Below are 19,282 nucleotides of genomic sequence, written 5' to 3' on the forward strand. Positions count from 1 at the left end.
AGGAGCATATTGTCCAAAACGTTCAATCTCTTCTATTTTATTTTAACAACAACAATAGCAACAAAAGCCTTCCCAGCTTTCCATCACTGGTTCCTACTATGTTCCTTTCTCTTCATGGGCAGCATGAAGGAGTTGACTCTCCGTCCATCTGCTTGCTCAGCCCACTGCAGTCTGACTCCCAGTTCATTCCCAGCCTCCTCTGAAACTGCTCGTCAGTGTCTTCCACGTGGCTAACCCCAGTGGACTCTCTTCTGTCCTAATCTTTATTTGACCTCTCTCTATAGTTTCATTCTTCATTTCATTCTCTGATTCCTGAATCTCTGCTTTTTGGCTTCTCCTATACCATCTTCCCTTGGTTCTTCTGTTACCTCTCAGTTTGCCTTTACAGACCTTTCCCCTGGATTCAGCCTCAGTCAACTGTCCCAGGATTTTGTCGAGAGGCACGTCTCAGCTCATTCTGTACACCCTCAAAGTGTGATCTCATCCACTCTCATGACTTCAACTCACCAGCTGCAAATATGACTCCCACATCTGTATCTCTAGGCTATGGCTCTCCTAAGCCTCACTTTTCAAGACTACCTGTTTCAAGACTACCTGAATGTCCCATAGTCCCCTCAAACACAGCCTCTGCAAAACTGTACCCATAGTCTCATCTCCACTCCCCGCACTGCTACCTACCCTCACCCAACCCCCTCCAAAATCCATGCTTTATCTCCTGGATTCCACAGCTTGGTAAGTGATACACCATTTATCCACTCAAGTCAGAAACCTAGAACCTTCTCTTCTGTCCCATATTCAACTCATCACTGGGTCCTGTCCACCCAAATCACTTTCAAATACGGCCCTACCCTCCTTGCCCATTGATACCACTTCACTTCAGGGCCTCAGGGCCTCTTGCCTGAGCTATGGCAATACATTCTTTTTAAACATTTAAATGTACTTAATTTTTTTTTTTTTTTTTTTTTGCGGTACGCGGGCCTCTCACTGCTGTGGTCTCTCCAGTTGCAGAGCACAGACTCCGGACGCGCATGCTCAGTGGCCACGGCTCACGGGTCCAGCCACTCCGTGGCATGTGGGATCCTCCCACACTGGGGCACGAACCCGTGTCCCCTGCATCGGCAGGCGGACTCTCAACCACTGCACCACCAGGGAAGCCCTAAATGTACTTAATTTTATGTTTTATTGTTTGAATTGTTCAAATTTCGAGAAAGTATAAAAGGCTCCCTCCTACTCCCCTCACTAAATTCCCTTCCCAGAGGCAATCACTGTTATTAGCTTCTCCTGTGTCCTTCCAGAAGCCTTTTTACACAAAAGAAGCATCTTTTTTTCCTCACAAAGAAGGCATTTATTTGAAAAGCACTCTCTGCTCAAAACCTTCAGCAGACTCCATCACCTATGGTAAAGATCAAGCTCTTCAGCCTGGCATTCAAGGGTCTCTTTGCCATATCAGTTTCCCAGCCTCCCCTTTACATACCCAATGCTCAGGCGGAACTACAGTGCCGCGAAATGGCACTACTCGATGTTCTCCAAACTCTCCTTCACCTCTGGGTCTTTGCCCTCATGGGGAGGAAGCTCTGGGACATCACCTTGGTCAGAGTGCTCTTCAGAGCCTGTGCCCATCCTCAAAAGGTAGCATGTTATACACACTGTTCTGCATCTTCCCTTTTCCATTTAATGTAATTCTAGAAATCTTTCCATGTTAGCATATAGAAAGGGTCTTCCTTCTTTCTACTGCTCATTGCATTCCATTGCATAGACGCACTGTAAGTTATTCAACTGCTAGTACCCTCTTTTATGGACACAAGGAGTTTCTAAACTTTTACTATTATAAAAAAGGCTGTAAAGAACAACTTAGTACATAGGTCACTTCACACAGGTGCTAATCAATAAACGGGACAAATTCCTAGAAGTGGAACTGCACAATAGGGATGTATACGCAGTCATAATTCTGATAGCACTGCCAAATTGCTCTTCATAAAGACTCACCCATTTCCAGTCTTACCAACCACGTGCAAAAAAACCTTACCTCTGGCCTCTCCGCCTCCATTCATCCCTGCATGGAAATGTGTCCTTCACATGATTGTCAACACCAGCTTTCTAAAATGCACATCTGACATGTCACTCTCCTGCTTGCCCTGCCTACAAGCCTTCCATATCTCGTTACTGATCGTGAAGACTTCTCACCGTCTAGAACTGTGCTGTCCAGTGTGGGTCATTAGCCACATGTAGCTCTTGAGCACTTGAAACGTGGCTAATCACAATGGAAAGGTGATGTAAATGTGAGATAAACACTGGATTGCAACGACTCAGGCTGACAAAAAAGAATGTAAAATATCTCATTAATAAGTTTTTAACATTGATTACATGCCTAAATGGTTAATTTAGGATATAGTGAGCTAAATAACATAAAATTAAAATTAATTTCACCTGTTTGTACTTTAAAACTTATAGCTACTAAAAATTTTAAATTAATATGTAGCTCACATTATATTTCTATTGGACAGCGCTGATCTAGACCCTTCCTCTGTCATCTCCCTTACTCATCACGGCTTCCCAAGGCCTCAGTGTCCCCTCTGTGCTTCAGATACAGTGGTCTCTGTGCTTTTGATGCTCCCCAGCCCTCCCTCTCCTTCTCTCTTTTAAGATTCTTCTTCAAACTTCCTATCAAGGCCTTCAAGAGATTTTGCTTCTTTAGTCACAAGTCTACCTCACCTTACCAGCAGGTGAGGTCAGGTGCCCCCCCCCCTTCACCTTTATTCCCTAGTACACAGGGCACAGCATGCAGTTCAGTATTGTTGGCCAAATCGAGAAATGAGAGCATAAAAGCCCCAAGAGCCAGTCTAAAGCATAGCGTTAGAGAAGGTAACATGTGATGTGTCACAACGCAGGTGAACAAATTCAAATTTTTTAAAAATGTAGGTAAGTTTAACCTGAATTCAGAATGTGAATTACATTTCAGCTGCAAATAACAGTAACAACAGTAAGAGTTAAAAGGAATCACAAACTCAGGAGAAACTTTCTTTGACTTGGGCATCTGCCCAGCCTCCATCCTCACCAGGGGAGGCTTGGCCCTGGGCGCGTCTCTCGACCGCTTCTCCCCGGCCCGCTCCCCGCCCGAGTCCGCAGGAGAGGAGACCTGGGCGCCTCGGCGCCCCACCGCCCCGGGAACAGGGGACAGGACCTACTCACCCGGCAGTCCGCGGCAGGGAGAGCAGCGAAGAGAGGAGCGGGTGCGGCTCTGCCGGGAACCGAAAGAGATCTCCAGGAAAGCGAAACTGAAACTTTGCGCTCCAGGGCGGCGGGGCCCGACTCACCCTTGCCCGGGCCCGGCACAGCTGCGTCGCGAGTCGCGGCGTCTTCCCCATGCGGAGAGCCATGGCTTCGAACCTCTGCCCGCCGTCCCCGCTGCTCGTGCGGGTGTCGCATCCCGGCACCCACCTACCATGGAAGCTGGAAAAGTACTTCCAGAGCCGAGAGTCGGGCGGCGGGGAGTGCACCGTGCAGGCCCGGGACCGCAACGACCCCAACTCGGACACCTTCCGGGTGCAGTTCCTGCAAAGGGCGAGTGAGCTGCGGGCCCGGGCTGGGTGGCAACCACCGTCCCTGGGAAGATGGGAGGGGTGGGGGGCTCCATGCAGACCCAGTTCAAGCTAACCTAGGAGAGAGGGCGGGAGAAAGTCTGGTGGGGGAACAGGAACCTGGGGGTCCTGCTGGCAAGAGGCGGAGCCCCAGAGAGGAGGACAGAGCTCACAAGTGCCCAGTCTCTGACCTGGGCCGACTGCGCCTTAAAGTTGATACTTCGCAGTCTCCTCGCCGTGACTCCTATTTCTCAGCTCTCAGAACAAGCTTGCCACCCCGAGACGCTTGTCAGCCCTTGTCACTTAGGAATTTCACTTTTATGTTTTACATAATTATTCCACTGATTTGTTTTTGAGAATTCGAAAAGTTATATATGCTCACTATGGAAAAGGGAGAAAAGAATAAAGAAAACCACCTGGAGAGAAACAATGTGAACATTTTGATATATTTCCTCCCAGCCTTTTCCTCTGAATGTCAGTAAACACATAGTAGTTCTAAAACTGAGTCTGCACTTCTGATTCCTGCTGTTTTCAGTTAACTCATAATGAGTGTCATTGAAATGGGGAACTGGCAACAGTTTCAGGAACATGACTTTTAATGAGTGGACAATATTCCATTATCATGAAGCTTTCCTTTCTACAGTAGAACTTAAGCTGCCTACTTTAGAGTTTTGAATAGCTCCCTCACCTTATCACCAACCCACCATTCCAGGATGCAGGGAGCAGCCCTTACTGGGAGGGTGCTGGGGCAAGGTACAGATGCATGAGTAACAGGATTATTTGAAATTGCTCCCATTTCTATGTGTATGTATATATTTAATGTCTCCAAAGGTAAGGAGGGAGTGTTGAAGAAAGGAAAGCACCAAATTATAGTGGACAACAAACCTGTGACTATTTTCCTGGAACCCAATGAAAATGCAGTAGAGAAGAACACCAGGATGTCTTCTTTGACACAGTCACGAAAAGGGGCAAGCCCTGGTGAGAAGCATCCAAATGAAAAGGACATTTCTAGCGCTGTGGATTCCTGTGTCCAGAAGGTGAGTATTGAAGGAGCTAGGTATGTTCTTCCAACTAACTCTCCAGTCCAGGGACCATTTGCTGAGGATTTATTATGAGCCTGGCACTGTTGTAGACATTGGACACAGAGGTGAACACAACAGACAGGTCCCTGCTGGGGATGGAGAGGTACACAGAAAGACAATAAGCAAGAAAACAAAATAAATAAAACCATTTCAGACAGTGATATGTGCTAAGGAGAAAATATAATGGGGTTTTGCCTTAGAGAGTGACAGGGCCAGGGCAAAGAAGGAGAAGGAATCTGTGTTATTTCTGACCAGAAGTCAAAGTCTCTGAGGAGGTGACATTTGGCCTGAGACTTGAATGATGAGCAGGGGCCAGCCATGCAGAGTCATTGGACAAATCAGTATCAACTGCCTACTGTGTGCCAGGCACTGTCACAGGAGCTGAAGATCAGCCAGGAACACAGCAGACCCTGCCCTCAGGGACCTTACATTCTAGTGAGGGAACCAGAGAATAATAGTAAACATATAGATATGGAATAAAATATCTGCCAGTGATAAATATCTGCTAGGAAGAAGAATAAAGCAGGATAAATGATAGTAACAGGACTACTCTTTTAAATAGGATATCAGGAAAAACCTCTCAAATGAGGTGACCTCAGAGTAGAGACACAAATGAAGTAAGGGAGCTAGCTAAGTGGATTTCTAGGGGAAGAAGGTTCTAGGCAGAGGGAAAAAAACAAGTGTAAAGCTGACACCCCCCTCCCCCCCTCCCCACACACATCCAGACAGGAGCTCACATCCTGAGCCCAAGAGCTTCAAAGAGGGAGACCAGCGTGGCTGGAGGGCAGAGAGCAAGAGAGAGAGTGAGAGAGGAACTTGGAGAGGTACCTAGAAGTCAGGTCTTTGAGGGATGAAGGTTAGGACTTTGGATTTTAACTTAAATGTTAGGAGATTCCTTAGATGGTTTTAAGCAGGGGAATAGAGTGATCTGATTCACATTTCTGCAGGATTACTCTGGCTGCTGTGTGGAGAACAGAATCTAGGAAGAGGCTGAAGTGGAAGGTCAGAGTCCAGTTAGGAGGGGTTGCAGTGAGCCAGGTGCAAGGTTACAATGGCTTGGACTCTGGTGGTCCTGATGGAGGTGTGAGAAGTGGCTGGATTCAGGAAACATTTTGAAGATCTAGAGGAAGGATGTTATATGCAGAGGAAATAGCTTGTGCAAAGACCTCGAGGGAGAACAAAACATTAGAAATCTTGCTTTTATATTACATTCAATTTGCCTCTGTCCTTTTTCACCTAATCTGGTGTTTTTTCTTATACTTGAGCTTCTAAAGGCCAGGGTTTAGAGGACCCAGCAACATTGCATGCAGTTAGGGGGTTAGTTTTGTTTTGTTTTTTAAAAAGAGAAAAAAAGAAAGAAGGACGAGGGCAGAAGAGAAAAAACAATAATAGGAAAAAACATCATCCTCAGATTTATGGCTCCCTCCCAGGCTCACACTCTTCAGTGAGAAACACAGCAATTTACCCAGAAAGTCGAACGAAGTGCCTTCCCTCTGCCCTACTCCCCAAGGTCAAAGCAATAGTGGCAGCTCTAGAATCCAGACTTCCTGTCCATGGAACTTTTAAAAATGTTAGTGCCCAGGCTCTACATTTACATCAGAATCTCTGGAGATGTGCTTGGGCCTTGGGTTTTTTTTTTTTTTTCTTTCCCCAGGCCATTCTAATGTACAGACAGGGCTGGGTGCCTCTGGGTTGTAATACATTGCATGCTTTGCAAAAAGGATTGGAAAGAAGTCACAGCAGTTATTTCTCTAGTCTCTAGACATTCTCCTGAGAGGAACATAGACCTGGATGTCTAATAGATTTTATTTGTTCCCTTTTAAAATTTCAGATCTTTCTTACTGTCACAGCTGAACTGAACTGTCACCTGTTCTCTAAAGAGCAGAGGGAACTCATCGCCATTCTCTGCCCCAGTGTCGAACGAGTGAAGGGCGATGAAGGAACTGAGAAAGTGCGTGGTGACTTCAGAGATATTGAAAAAATACATGGCTTCTTGAGTAAACAACTCCTGGAAAAGGAGCAGAAACGAGAACCTTCCCCTTTGACAACAGAGGGGGAGCCACTCCATCAGCAGGACGGGAACAGCTGTGTTTCTCCCTCTGAACCAAAAACCAGGTCCGAAGAAAAAAGCAACCGTTTTGAAGTTCCCTCGGCTTTCTTTGAATACTTCACATACACCTGCCCTGATAAAATATACTCAATAGAAAAAAGATTTGGTACAAAAATAAAAATGCAGAAGAGTTCTCCGAATATGGTCTATTTAGACTTCACCTCAAGTCAATCAGGTAGCCTCGAAACAGCTCGCGAGTATTTTGTCAGAGAATTTCAGAAGAGTGTGGAGACTCTGAAGCAGGAATGTGTTGCTCTGGCAGACAGTAAGCAGGCACACAAAATCAAACAGGAATTAAATCACCAGTTTACAAAGCTCCTCGTAAAGGAGAAAGGAGGAGAATTAACTCTCCTTGGGACCGCATATGACATTTCAGCTGCCAAACATTTTCTTGCCTCAGAAATCTCTGAAAGTCTTGTCAAGGCACCTGTGAAAATATTGACTCCCAAGCACATGATGAATGGAATTGAGGTTGACACTGCTCACTATAAGCTTTTAGAAGCAGAGTTACTCCAGGAGATATCACAGATAGAAAAAAAGTACGACACTCAAAGTAAGGTTTTGGGAACAAGTCAGAAAACCTGCATTCTATTTGAACCTAAAACCAAGGAGTTAGATCTATCTGTGCATGCTTATTCAAGTTTCATCGATGCCTATCAACATGTCTCATGTCAGATTATGAGAGAAGTTCTTTTGCTGAAACTTTTGGGCAAGGAGAGAAAGCACTTACATGGGACCAAGTTCTCTGATGACTTTCGAAAAAGGCATCCAGATATAGACTTTGTGCTAAATCAAGAGTCAATGACTTTGATTGGGTTGCCAAATCACCTTACAAAGGCAAAACAGTATGTCTTAAACAGAGGGGGAATGTCTCCATTAGCTAGAGAGAAATGGAATGAAACACCCACAGACACTGATAGTAATGATTCGAAAACAGCTTCACCAACATTGCAGCGCTCTACCAGTTCTGAGGTGTCAGAAGTGGACGAGGAAAAGGACATATGTACCATCTGTTTGAACACCATTAGTAACAGACAAGTGCTCTCAAAGTGCAAGCATGATTTCTGCAGCCCTTGTATCAACGAAGCCTTGTCATATAAGCCAGTCTGTCCTATATGCCAGACTTCCTATGGTGTCCAGAAAGGGAATCAGCCAGATGGAAGCATGCAGATCATTTTCCAAAGAGACTCACTTCCAGGTTATGAATCCTTTGGCACCATTATGATTACTTACAGTATTAAAGAAGGCATACAAACAGTAAGTGTTTCTGAGGTCCATGGGTTTCCAGTATGCTGGGATTACCAGAGCAACAGGGACTGTTCTGTTACCAATTAGACAGTGGATTTCCCAGGTAGTTATCTCCATGGTCATGTGCAAGGATTTTAAATGCTGATAAAAGTAACAATGTCTGCTTATAATTTAGGTATCTTTTGTGTCTATTAAGGCAGAGAAAGGGTGGGTGGTGATTGTGCGCTGGAGTGGGGGAAGTCAGGAAGGTGGATAGTGTTCCCAGCATGAACTTGGGGAAAGAGGAGAAATATGAATTATATGGGGAACGTGAGCAAACCTTGAATACTTTTGTTGATATTTGTTTGCTCTATATGCATGTGAACACATCTACACATATAGTAAAATTCTGACACAATGTTTTCATGTGACATTTTCTTGCCTTCATATAGAAAGAGCACCCAAACCCAGGAAAGAGATTTTCTGGAATACATCGAACTGCATACTTGCCTGATAACAAGGAAGGAAATGAGGTTTTGCATCTGCTTCGTAGGGCCTTTGACCAAAAACTGATTTTCACAGTGGGAGACTCTCGAGTATTAGGAATCTCAGATGTCATTACGTGGAATGATATCCACCACAAAACGTCCAGGTCTGGGGGACCAGAAAGGTGAGAAGCTTTTAAAACAGAATGGCTGCTGAACAGAATTTAGAGGTCGTAAAACATGGCAATTTGAGGATGTGACTGCAAGGAGACAGTTTCCAGCAGTGGGATTGGATGCAGTGTTTTGACAGATGCTCATCTGGGGTGATCATCTCAAAGACAGAAAGATTGCTTCCTATGACCTTCTACCCTCCCAACCACAAAGCGTCATACAGTGGGCAGCAGATATAAGTTATAAGATATAAGCAGATATAAGGCAGTAATAAATATAGATATAAGATATAAGATATATAGATACAAGATATAAGCAGATATAAGGCAGTAATAAATAAGTTAATAAAAGCGTCATACAGTGGGCAGCAGATCTTCAGAATCCAAGATGAATGGTATCTAAGGTGATTTAATTTGGGGTTTCATGTCTATTTGAAGGGTAGATGCTAGGAATGTTATTTACTTCGTCTTAACTTTTAAGATCACCCTTTCTTCTACCCTCCCCTCCCATGAGTCCATAGAGATCCTAAATCCACTTGGCTAACAGAACTCTAGAAAAAGTCTTAATTAATGGAGATGGAAGTTGTTTTATGGGCAATCCAATTGCTCTTTATGAAATTCAGATAGAATACCTCAGACCCTTAATATTCAAAAGGGAATACATCTTAAGACTTAATTTCCCAAATTTGAAAATCTTCCTGTAGCAAAATGATTACCCTCCCTAAAAATATAGTATATTATAACTTTATAAGAGTCATTGCTTACCATGAGCTGCAAATTAAAGTCTTGTTGGAATGCAGATCCTGGGCAGACAGCTAGGCCTACTCACTAGCGAAATGACTCACATCAGCACACTTACAAATCAGCCTTCAGGATTGCTTGTGAATATTTGCAACACTGAATGTTAATGCCAGGGACCTACTGTACAGATTCTTTAAAACCATCTGTGATGAAACTAAGGGCCTTTTTCTTCTGCAGTTATGGCTACCCTGATCCTGACTATCTGAAACGCGTCAAACAGGAGCTGAAAGATAAAGGAATTGAGTAAGAGGAGTACTGGAAGGATAAATTGAGCCAAGCTTGCAAAAGGCACAGTTGAAGAAGCAGAGTAAATTCTAATCTAAATCCTTATGTAAAAACACCTTTAAAATTGTTTCATCTCAAGAAGTGGTTTGTGGGGAATTCCCCGGCAGTGCAGGGGTTAGGACTCCCAGCGCTTCCACTGCAGGGGGCACAGGTTCGATCCTGTGGTTGGGGAACTAAAATCCTGGCTGCACAGCCAGAAAAAAAGAAAAGAAGTGCTTTGTGTAAGAGTAAGAATCTGCTGGTCTGTCATTTCTGGAGTGTTACATTTTCTGGACGATAAAAGCCCCGGAGATCTGTGTAATCTTGCTGCAGAGGTAGTGTGCCTCATTCTCGTGTCATCCTTGTGGAGGCTAGAGGGGTGGAGTGCTGTGGATCTGAAATCATCTTCTGTGTTGTTCAACTGAAGTACCAGCTGTCAGTGGATCCTCCTTTTATTGCCATCTCTCGGGTAGTCCCTCAGTTTTGTCTGTTTGCTCTTTGATCCCTACCCTAAAAGTAGAACCCTAATGTGAAAGGTGGTCGGGTGGGAGGAGGGCTTTGATTATGGAAAATTAGAGACATACGTTAATCTCCCTGCCCCATGGCCAGAGGAGTGGCCAGGACAGAGACTGAGCAACCTTGGTAATAAAGGGAATAAGGCTATTATTTTTGACAACACAGAGCCTGGTGAACAGTTGGTGCTTAATAAGTGTTTGCTGCCTGACTCAAGTTGCTAGTAACCCCGCAGAGAAACATGTTCCCTAAATCTTTGGCAGAGGCAGGAGTAAGGAAGACAGCTCTGGAGTCCTCACCACTTATTTGGGAAACGGAGTTTCTTACTCCAGAACTCATGACCTCTGAACTCTGACCGGCCTCTAACTTTGTCTTTGCTCCCTGCTGATTCTTATAACCTGCCATATGGTGTGCACTTCCCTTGCCCTAGTAATGCTACCCACCTCTGAACACTTTTCCCTCTGGATATTATTGTACTTTTGTGTGTGTGTGTGTGTGTGGTACGCGGGCCTCTCACTGCTGTGGCCTCTCCCGTTGCAGAGCACAGGCTCTGGATGCGCAGGCTCAGCGGCCATGGCTCACGGGCCCAGCCGCTGCGCGGCATGCGGGATCCTCCCGGACCGGGGCACGAACCCACGTCCCCTGCATCGGCAGGCAGACTCTCAACCACTGCGCCACCAGGGAAGCCCTATTGTACTTTTATGTATACCCCACTTGCAGTTTTAACAGATAAATCACAGGAATCTCCATAGACTCTCATCTTCTCATGAGAAAAATGAGAAAAAACCCTTTTCCTCCCTTTTGCTAAGTCCTACCACGTCATGCTTTCTCCCTTAAAATATGTCTCCCTAAAATTGTCTGGACAGAGAAAAGGCTAGAGTCGTGCCTACCATAAGGAATACGGACATGTCAAAATTTACTTTTAGGGCCTCCCTGGTGGCGCAAGTGGTTGAGAGTCCGCCTGCCGATGCAGGGGATACGGGTTCGTGCCCCGGTCTGGGAGGATCCCATATGCCGCGGAGCGGCTGGGCCCGTGAGCCATGGCCGCTGAGCCTGCGCGTCCGGAGCCTGCGCGTCCGGAGCCTGTGCTCCGCAACGGGGGAGGCCACAACAGTGAGAGGCCCGCATACCGCAAAAAAAAAAAAAAAAAAAAAAAAAAAAATTTACTTTTAAATGGTTCCTCAAGTCAGAAGAAAGTTTTAATAGCAAACTATCTTGTTATCCATGTCCCAGCCTCTCTCCAAAAATGATGAAAGTGATGTCATTTTCTTTTCCTAAAGATACGTGTACACACAGTTTTTTTTTTGGTCAGACAATAATAGTTAATATTGTGTTCTTATTTTGTCCCCTTTATAAGAGCTTTATATCTGTGTGATGGATACTGTTGGTATCCCCATTTCATAACTGAGAAAACATGCACAGAGAGGATAAGTACCTTGACAAAGGTCACATAATTAATAAGCAGCAGTTCTGGGATTCGAAGGAGTTAGTCTGGCTCCAAGGCTTCTGTGCCCTGGAGCTGTACTGTCTCTTACAGGGGTCTTTTCCTCCATGGAGGAGGCTGAGGACTTCCCATTATTCTGAGCTTCTCTCAGAAATGGATTCCTGCACAGTGCTCAAAGCAGATTTCCTCTGAGGAATTCCTGTTTGAAGAACTTAAAATCCCAGAATCTTTTTCTTTGTCCAGAGAGTTGAGGAAGTTTAAGGTAAATGATATGTCTTTTTTAAAAGAATCAGATTAGACATTTAGTTTTTGGTGATTCATTAAAGTCTTAGAGTTATGATTGTTTTGTATCTATGGATATTTTAGCTAAATTTGCTTCAAAAAAGCAAAAGTTTGGTCCCTGCTAAGGTCTGGATCCTTGATTGCAATGTGTACGCAAGTTTTATAGTGTGGTTGGTGAGCCTTTGGATTACTGCTTTTGCTCTTTGGAAGGTATTATCATTGATATCTGCTATAAAGTTATATCCATTTTAGGAACAGATTGCGTTCCTTCCCACTTCTTTTTTCTTTTCCCTTAGGTTTAGATTCTGGGTGTTTCCTACAATACATACAGTGTACAACATACCATGTGTCTTTGCTTGATTTTGTGTGTAGCTTTTTTTTTTTTTTTTTTTTTTTGCGGTATGCGGGCCTCTCACTGTTGTGGCCTCCCCCGTCGCGGAGCACAGGCTCCGGACGCGCAGGCCCAGCGGCCACGGCTCACGGGCCCAGCCGCTCCGCGGCATATGGGATCCTCCCAGACCGGGGCACGAACCCGCATCCCCCGCATCGGCAGGCGGACTCCCAACCACTTGCGCCACCAGGGAGGCCCTTGTGTGTAGCTTTTGCTAAATAGTATCACAGTAGAACTTTACTATTGACTTCACTGCTGCCACATTCAGCTGTAAAAATCACATTTCTTAGTATTTTTCCTCCTTAACACATAGGTTACTACAAAGGTAAAGGTAGGCTGCAGGTTTCATCTCTTCTCTCCTTCTAGAGAAAGCATACATAATAACCCATCAAACTACACTTGCCCCTCCTTGCTGCAAGAGTTTTTGTTTCACCTTTCTAGCATTAGCGCTGGATTACTGAAATGGCTCACTAGGCCCCAGCAAATTAGGGCCCCTTTTTTCTCCAAAGGAAAAAAGAGAATAACAAATAATATTGAGATATTTGATGTCTCCCTAAAGATAGTAAGTTTCTGCATCCAATCTCAATGTGTGGGATTTTCCCCCATACATCCAAGCAATCCAACACCAGCTGAGTGTCCTACAATTCCACTCAATTCTGACACTTTCTACCTGGGGGATAGCATCAGATTCCAGAGGTAGGGGCTCAGCCCCACAAGACTGCCCTCCAGTTCAGGTGCCAATTGCAAGTCCAGATTGTTCTTGTGCTTCTGACCCAATGACTATAAAATCAGAGGTTCCCATGACCCCCTCCTTGGGTTCAAGTAATTTGCTAAAGCAGCTCACAGAACTCAGGAAACCAGGTTACTCACTAGATTACTGGTTTACTATAAAATGATATAACTCAGGAACAGCTGGATGGAAGAGATGCATATGGGGAAAGGGCATGGAGCTTCCATGCCTTTTCCAGGTGTGCCACGAAACCGAGCAGAACCCTGTGGGGCTCTCCTAGGTACGAAAGCATTTCCGTGTCCCCCGTTTCTTGTTTGTAGGAAAAAGGTTTCAGCCTCCTAGACCTTCCCTGAGTTCCAAAGGGCAGATTCAAACAGTTACTAATTAGAGTGAGGGAATGCAGAAACAAAGGAAAGGCAGTCAAGAAGCAATAATGCAGCAATGGGCAGGCTCCTGGTTCCTCCTCAAGGGGCATACATAACAATCTGATACATATCTCTGTCCACAAAAATAATCAGTAAACAATTTTAATAGGAATAGAAAAGAGTTTTATCTGAGCCACACTGAGGACTATAGCCCAGAAGACAGCCTCTCAGATAACTCTTGAGACCTGCTCTGGAGAAGCATGGTTTTCAGCACAGTTGTATGTCTTATCAGAACAAAGAACATCAAACAAATCAGGGATACATTCCTTCAAGGTTTCAAAAGCAAAAACAAAAAAACCCCACAAAAAACAGATCAGGACGTACACAGCAAGTAGTATGGCCTTCGCACCTGGGAAGGTATTCTCATCATCAAAGGAGTACCAGCATTGGCATCCCAGGAAGGGAGGCATTTAATCTTTATTTTTAACATGGACATTCTTTACTTCTGGTCAATGCACCCTTTTCTTTAATAATTAAAGCAGATGTACAATGTATGTTTGATAGGCCACAAACTGGCTATTCTAGTTAGCATAAAATTCAAGTTAACTCATGTTTACCTCAACATGTGAAAATTTCTTTTATCATCTCTGAGTTCTTCTACAGGAACTAAGCTCCCCACCCAGGTGGAGGATGGTAACTTCAGGCTGAAAACAAGCATGTGGACTTCAGACTGGTTGGAACCAGACAGCTGATGATTGAGATTCCAGGAACACCACCCAGTTACCTCCCCACCAAACCATCAGAGGGAGGTCACACACCCTGCAGCTCTCTCCCCAACCCAATTTTGCCTATAAAAACTCTTCCCCAAAAACCATCAGGGAGTTTGGGTCTTTTGAGCATGAGCTGTCCATTCTCCTTTCTTGGCCCTGCAATAAACCTTTCTCCATTCCAAACTCCAACATTTCAGTTTGTTTGGCCTCACTGTGCATCTGGCACATGAACTTCAGTTGGACAACAGCCACTCTCCCCAGATCTCCAAGTGAATTGAAACCCAGAAGCTCTTCAAACCCCGTCCTTTTGGATTTTTATGTAGGCTTAAAAACATAGACATGACTGATTAAGTCGTTGGTCATTGGTGATTGGACTCAATCTCCAGTCCCTCTCCTCTCCCTGGACTGAAAGTTCCAACCCTCTAATCACGGTTGGTTTCTCTGGCAACCAGCCCCCAACCTTAGGTGCTTCCCAAAAGTCACCTCATTAACATAACAAAAGAACCCTTTTCACTCTCAGCACTGTGGAAATTTCAAGGGTTTTAGGAGCTCAGTGCCAGAAATGGGGATGAAGACCAAACATATATTCTTATTATAAATCACACCATCACAGATAGCATCAAAGCAGACATTAGGAGAAAAAACCAAACTTTTGTTGGACTTCCTTACACTTATCTTTTGGTTTAGTACTGTTTCTGCCTTGATTTCCATATGGGAGTTGGGCACTATTTCCTTTTCTATTAATTGGGACTTGCAGCCTCTAAAACAGAGCCCTAGGTAGAGAGTAAGACGCTAACAATCTGTTGGAGAGGTGCACATCAGGTCAGTGAAGGTGAGAACAAACAAACAGGGAAATGAGGCAAACTAAGATAAAATGCTATGCAATACCTTGGGGTCTCACCCCTTACCCCATCCTGTGCCACTGCTTTGCAAGTTAAGATGCATATCAAAGGAATAATTTCAATAAGCCATATACATAGAAAAGCACTAAACTATGCATCTTCACTATCTAGAGCCAGTATCCTGTTTTTCTCCATCCTAAATTCCCCTTGGGGTGCACTGTGGGGGTCAGGGGTGGGGGAAGACAGCTGCAGTGGTTGATGGCTTCAGAGCCAAAACATCCTTTCTTCACTGAAATGGCAGGTGACATTCTTTGTCCACACCCATATCCCACAAATCTATTGTCACCAGTCCTGCCTCTCCCTCATTTCAAAGCTCACTGTCCAGTTGGCATCTTCCTCGTTCCCTCACCAGAATCACTGGAGTACCCCCTAAAGACTCTGTCCCCTTCCCCCTTCTTCCTCCCACCTCAAACTATCTTTTGAAAAAACAGCTCCAATTGCATCACTCCTCTGATGAAGTGCCTTTAGTGACTCCCTGATGCCTAGAACAGTGCTTCTCACACTTGATCTTGTGTCAGATCACCTGGAGGGCTCAGTAAAACACAGATTGCTAAGACCCACCCCCAGAGTTTCTGACCCAGTAGATGTGAGGTTGTGCCCCCAAATCTTCATTCCTAACAAGGTCCCAGATGATGCTGATACTGCTGGTCTGGGAACCATATTTTGAGGACACTGACCTAGAAAATAAAGTTCAAACTCCACAGCATGGCCGTCAAGTATTTTTCATTCTACTTTGCTTGCCTCATGTCCCTTCCTCCCCGCCAAGCCACTGATGGTCCACTCACACCAGACTACCAACTCTTCCAAACCACAGTCTATACTTTTATTCTTCTGGCCTTTGCTCTGCGCACAAGGGTGCGCTCTCACTCTCTCTTGCTCTCTCTCCCTCTCATGGCCTAGCACCTCATTCTCCTCTTACAAATCTCTTCCTCATCTCTCAAGTTCTTACTCAAATGCTACTAGTATAGAAACTTTCTTTCTAATTTGTCTCCAAATTATGAACCACCTTTTCTCTGGTTTCCTAATATATTATACATATCTCTATTAATGCAGACGTGATATCAAAATCCACTTACGCATTTTGAGTATACCCATCTATATCCTGCCAGGACCTTTCAAGATACAGCAAGTAAATGTGTATTCTTTCTCTTTGCTTTGCTTTCCCCTTACTAATACACTTACCCCAGAGAGAAGGGATCCATGTCTAAATCATCTTTATAATCTGAACACGATGCCAGGGCCTTCACTACATGTCGGCTGAATGACATTAAATAATGTCAGGCCGGAGGGACACCTGATTCTATCCCTGTCTTAGGGGGCATGAAAAGGACCCAGTGTATTTTTCTGAGGATGAGTGTGTAGGGAAAGTAGGGTGGGGTAGAAATGGGTTGCCCAGCAGAAATGGGAACTAATATTGATTTTTTTAAAAATAAAATATGCCAGGCACTCTACAGACATTATCTCATTTAAGCCTCATGACAACAACATCATGAAGTAGTTACAGCTCTGCCCATTGTACAGATGCAGTTGACTGAGTCTACACAACTAATGAATTACAGAGTCCAGGATTTTGACCCCAGAATTTGTCTAACAGCAACGTCTGTCCCAAAAGGGTGACATAATCCTAAAACAGCTATAAGCGATTTTCATAGAAAAGAAACCGAAAGAGGATCAAGGCACAGCCTGCTGGGTGGGGCAGGGCCCGACAGTGGGGGCAGATGAGCAGAGCTGAGGAGGGCTGTGCCTGCGCCCCCACCGCTGCTGGTCTAAGCGTCCTGGGGTGCTGGGGCCCCCGACCCTTTGAAGAACTGACCTCCAAGTTGTACTTCCTCAGCCCAAAGAGACTGAAGGCCATGAGCCAGAGTTCCACCAGGAGCCGGGGAGCCCGTCCTCTTCCTGGCGCTTTTCCTCAGGTTGGATGGTGAGGGGCGCCGGGGTGGGGGCGGGGGGCGGCGGGCGGGGAGGAAGGGGAGATCCAGCTGTCCCACCAGGCGTCCTGCGCACGCGCGACGCTCTGCCTCTCAGGGCGCAAAGCGGCGCAGAGACCTCGGTCCTTCTACACCTGTCCTGGTGTAGGTGCTCACCACCCTGGCTTGTCCTGGGAGAGGAGAGTTGTGCGTAGTCTCTTCCATAGTATTTTTGGCCTCTTTCCCCCCAAATTTTAAACTTTCCTTATAAGTTAGGGATATTAGTCATTTATTGTGATGTATCCTATGAATATTTCCTCTCATTTTGTCATTTGACTTTTGAATTTGCTTATTGTGGCTTTTTTTTTTTTTTTTTTTTTTGCCATGCAAACGTTTTTTATTTTTATATAGTAAAATTTACCAGTCTTTCATTTTACTGCATCTGGACTTTTAGTCACATTTTAAAAGCTTTCCCCTACATCACATGTAGGTTATAGTCTCCCCATGCTTTTTTTTCTATTCGTAATGCTTTATTTCTTACATTTAGATCTCTGATCCATTTGAAGTTTATTCCTTAATAAACTTCCTGTGTATGTTTCCTGTGTATTCCTGTGTATGTTTTGAGAAATGGATCTAATTTTATCTTGTTTTCTGAATGGGTATCCATATTTTTATCTCTGATAATACTTAAATCCAAACAGCATTTATTAAAAAGATTATCACTGCCTCAGTAACTTGAGATACCACCTTTATTTATCATATACTAGATTTTTAGGTGTAGTTTGGCTATTCTGGAACTTCTGTTTCATTGACTGCTCCATTGACCTGTTTATTCATCCGTTTTAGAGACGCTTTGTATATACGTTAAAGTCAGGGCTAGTCCCCCTACAGAGCTCTTCCATCTCAATGTTTTCTTCCATATTCTTGTGTACTTTTCTTTCCTTATGAACTTTAGGATAGGCTTCTGAGTTATGACCAATGTCAAAAAAAAGCTCGCTGGGATTTTTATTTGAATTGCATTAAACTTGTAAATTAAATTGCACAGAGCTGACATCTTGAGATGGTGTTGAGGTGTTCTCACCATTTCGTTTGTTCAGATCTACTTTTGTGTCTTTAAAGAGTGTTCATGCTTTTTTACATAGAAATTTCCTAAGTTTGTTTCTATATATTTTATCTTTTTTTCTTGCTATTGTAAATGAGCTTTTCTCATTCACTATATCTTTTAACTAATTATTTGTGTATATGAATGCTATTGACTTTTCCTGTATTTCTAAAAATTAAGGTATAATTTACATACAGCAGATTCATACTGTTTAGTATATAGTTCTGTGACTTTTGAGAAGTGTATACAATTGTGTAACAACCACAAGATACAAAGATATAAAAGAACTTCAACACTCCCCCAAATTCCCACCAGTCCCTTTGTAATCAACCTCTTCACTCCAGGTGAGCCCCTGGCAAACACTGGTCAGATTTTGGTCCCTATAGTTTCAGAGTGTCATATAAGTAGAACCACAGTGATCAAATAAGGTTCATTCATGTTGTAGAATGTATCAACTTTGTTACTTTTTATTGCCAAATAATACTCTATTGTATGGATATACCACATTTTATTTATCCATTCATTTATGATGGACATTTGGATTGTTTAATTTTTTTAATTGCTGGGGTATAGTTGTTTTACAATGTTGTTAGTTTCTACTGTACAGTGAAGTGGAATTCCCTGTGCTATACAACAGGTTCTCATTAGTTATCTATTTTATACATATATGTATCTATTTTATACATATATACATATATATGTCAATCCCAATCTCCCAGTTCATCCCACCTCCCCTTTCCCCCCTTGGTGTCCATATGTTTGTTCGCTATGTCTGTGTCTCTATTTCTGCCTTGTAAACAGGTTCATCTGTACCATTTTTCTAGACTCCACATATATGCATTAATATACAATATTTGTTTTTCTCTTTCTGACTTACTTCACTCTGTATGACACTCTCTAGGCCCATCCATGTCTCTACAAATGACCCAGTTTTGTTCCTTTTTATGTGGAGTAATATTCCATTGTATATATGTACCACATCTTCTTTACCCATTCATTTGTCGATGGGCATTTAGGTTGCTTCTATGACCTGGCTATTGTAAATAGTGCTGCAGTGAACATTGGGGTACATGTGTCTTTTTGAATTATGGTTTTCTCTGGGTATATGCCCAGTAGTGGGATTGCTGGGTCATATAGTAATTCTATTTTTAGTTTTTTA

General features: G+C 43.8%; 2 protein-coding genes across 2 annotated transcripts in view; one reads left to right on the forward strand and one right to left on the reverse strand.

Annotated features, from left to right (window-relative positions):
* Positions 1–3,504, reverse strand: part of PARP9 (poly(ADP-ribose) polymerase family member 9) — a 32,147-nt gene extending 28,643 nt beyond the window's left edge. Inside the window, exon 1 of the mRNA XM_060099009.1 lies at positions 3,190–3,504. The gene's annotated coding sequence lies outside the window, so the exon portion shown is untranslated. The remainder of the gene's footprint in view (positions 1–3,189) is intronic.
* On the forward strand, positions 3,130–10,723 carry DTX3L (deltex E3 ubiquitin ligase 3L). The gene is made up of 5 exons (XM_060099010.1): positions 3,130–3,565; positions 4,410–4,615; positions 6,492–8,027; positions 8,450–8,667; positions 9,631–10,723. Exons 1-5 carry the CDS (start codon positions 3,364–3,366, stop codon positions 9,698–9,700), a joined length of 2,232 nt encoding a protein of 743 aa, XP_059954993.1. The 5' UTR covers positions 3,130–3,363; the 3' UTR covers positions 9,701–10,723.
* Positions 10,724–19,282: the final 8,559 nt, after the last annotated feature.

Source organism: Mesoplodon densirostris, chromosome 5 (assembly GCF_025265405.1).
Source record: "Mesoplodon densirostris isolate mMesDen1 chromosome 5, mMesDen1 primary haplotype, whole genome shotgun sequence".
Lineage (NCBI taxonomy): Eukaryota > Metazoa > Chordata > Mammalia > Artiodactyla > Ziphiidae > Mesoplodon > Mesoplodon densirostris.

Bases quoted from the DNA above. Each gene is read 5' to 3' on its own strand.
- DTX3L (XM_060099010.1), top strand. From the start codon at position 3,364: ATGCGGAGAGCCATGGCTTCGAACCTCTGCCCGCCGTCCCCGCTGCTC. The intron at 4,616-6,491 runs GTGAGTATTGAA...TTAAAATTTCAG, and splicing joins TGGATTCCTGTGTCCAGAAG to ATCTTTCTTACTGTCACAGC. The intron at 8,028-8,449 runs GTAAGTGTTTCT...GCCTTCATATAG, and splicing joins TTAAAGAAGGCATACAAACA to AAAGAGCACCCAAACCCAGG.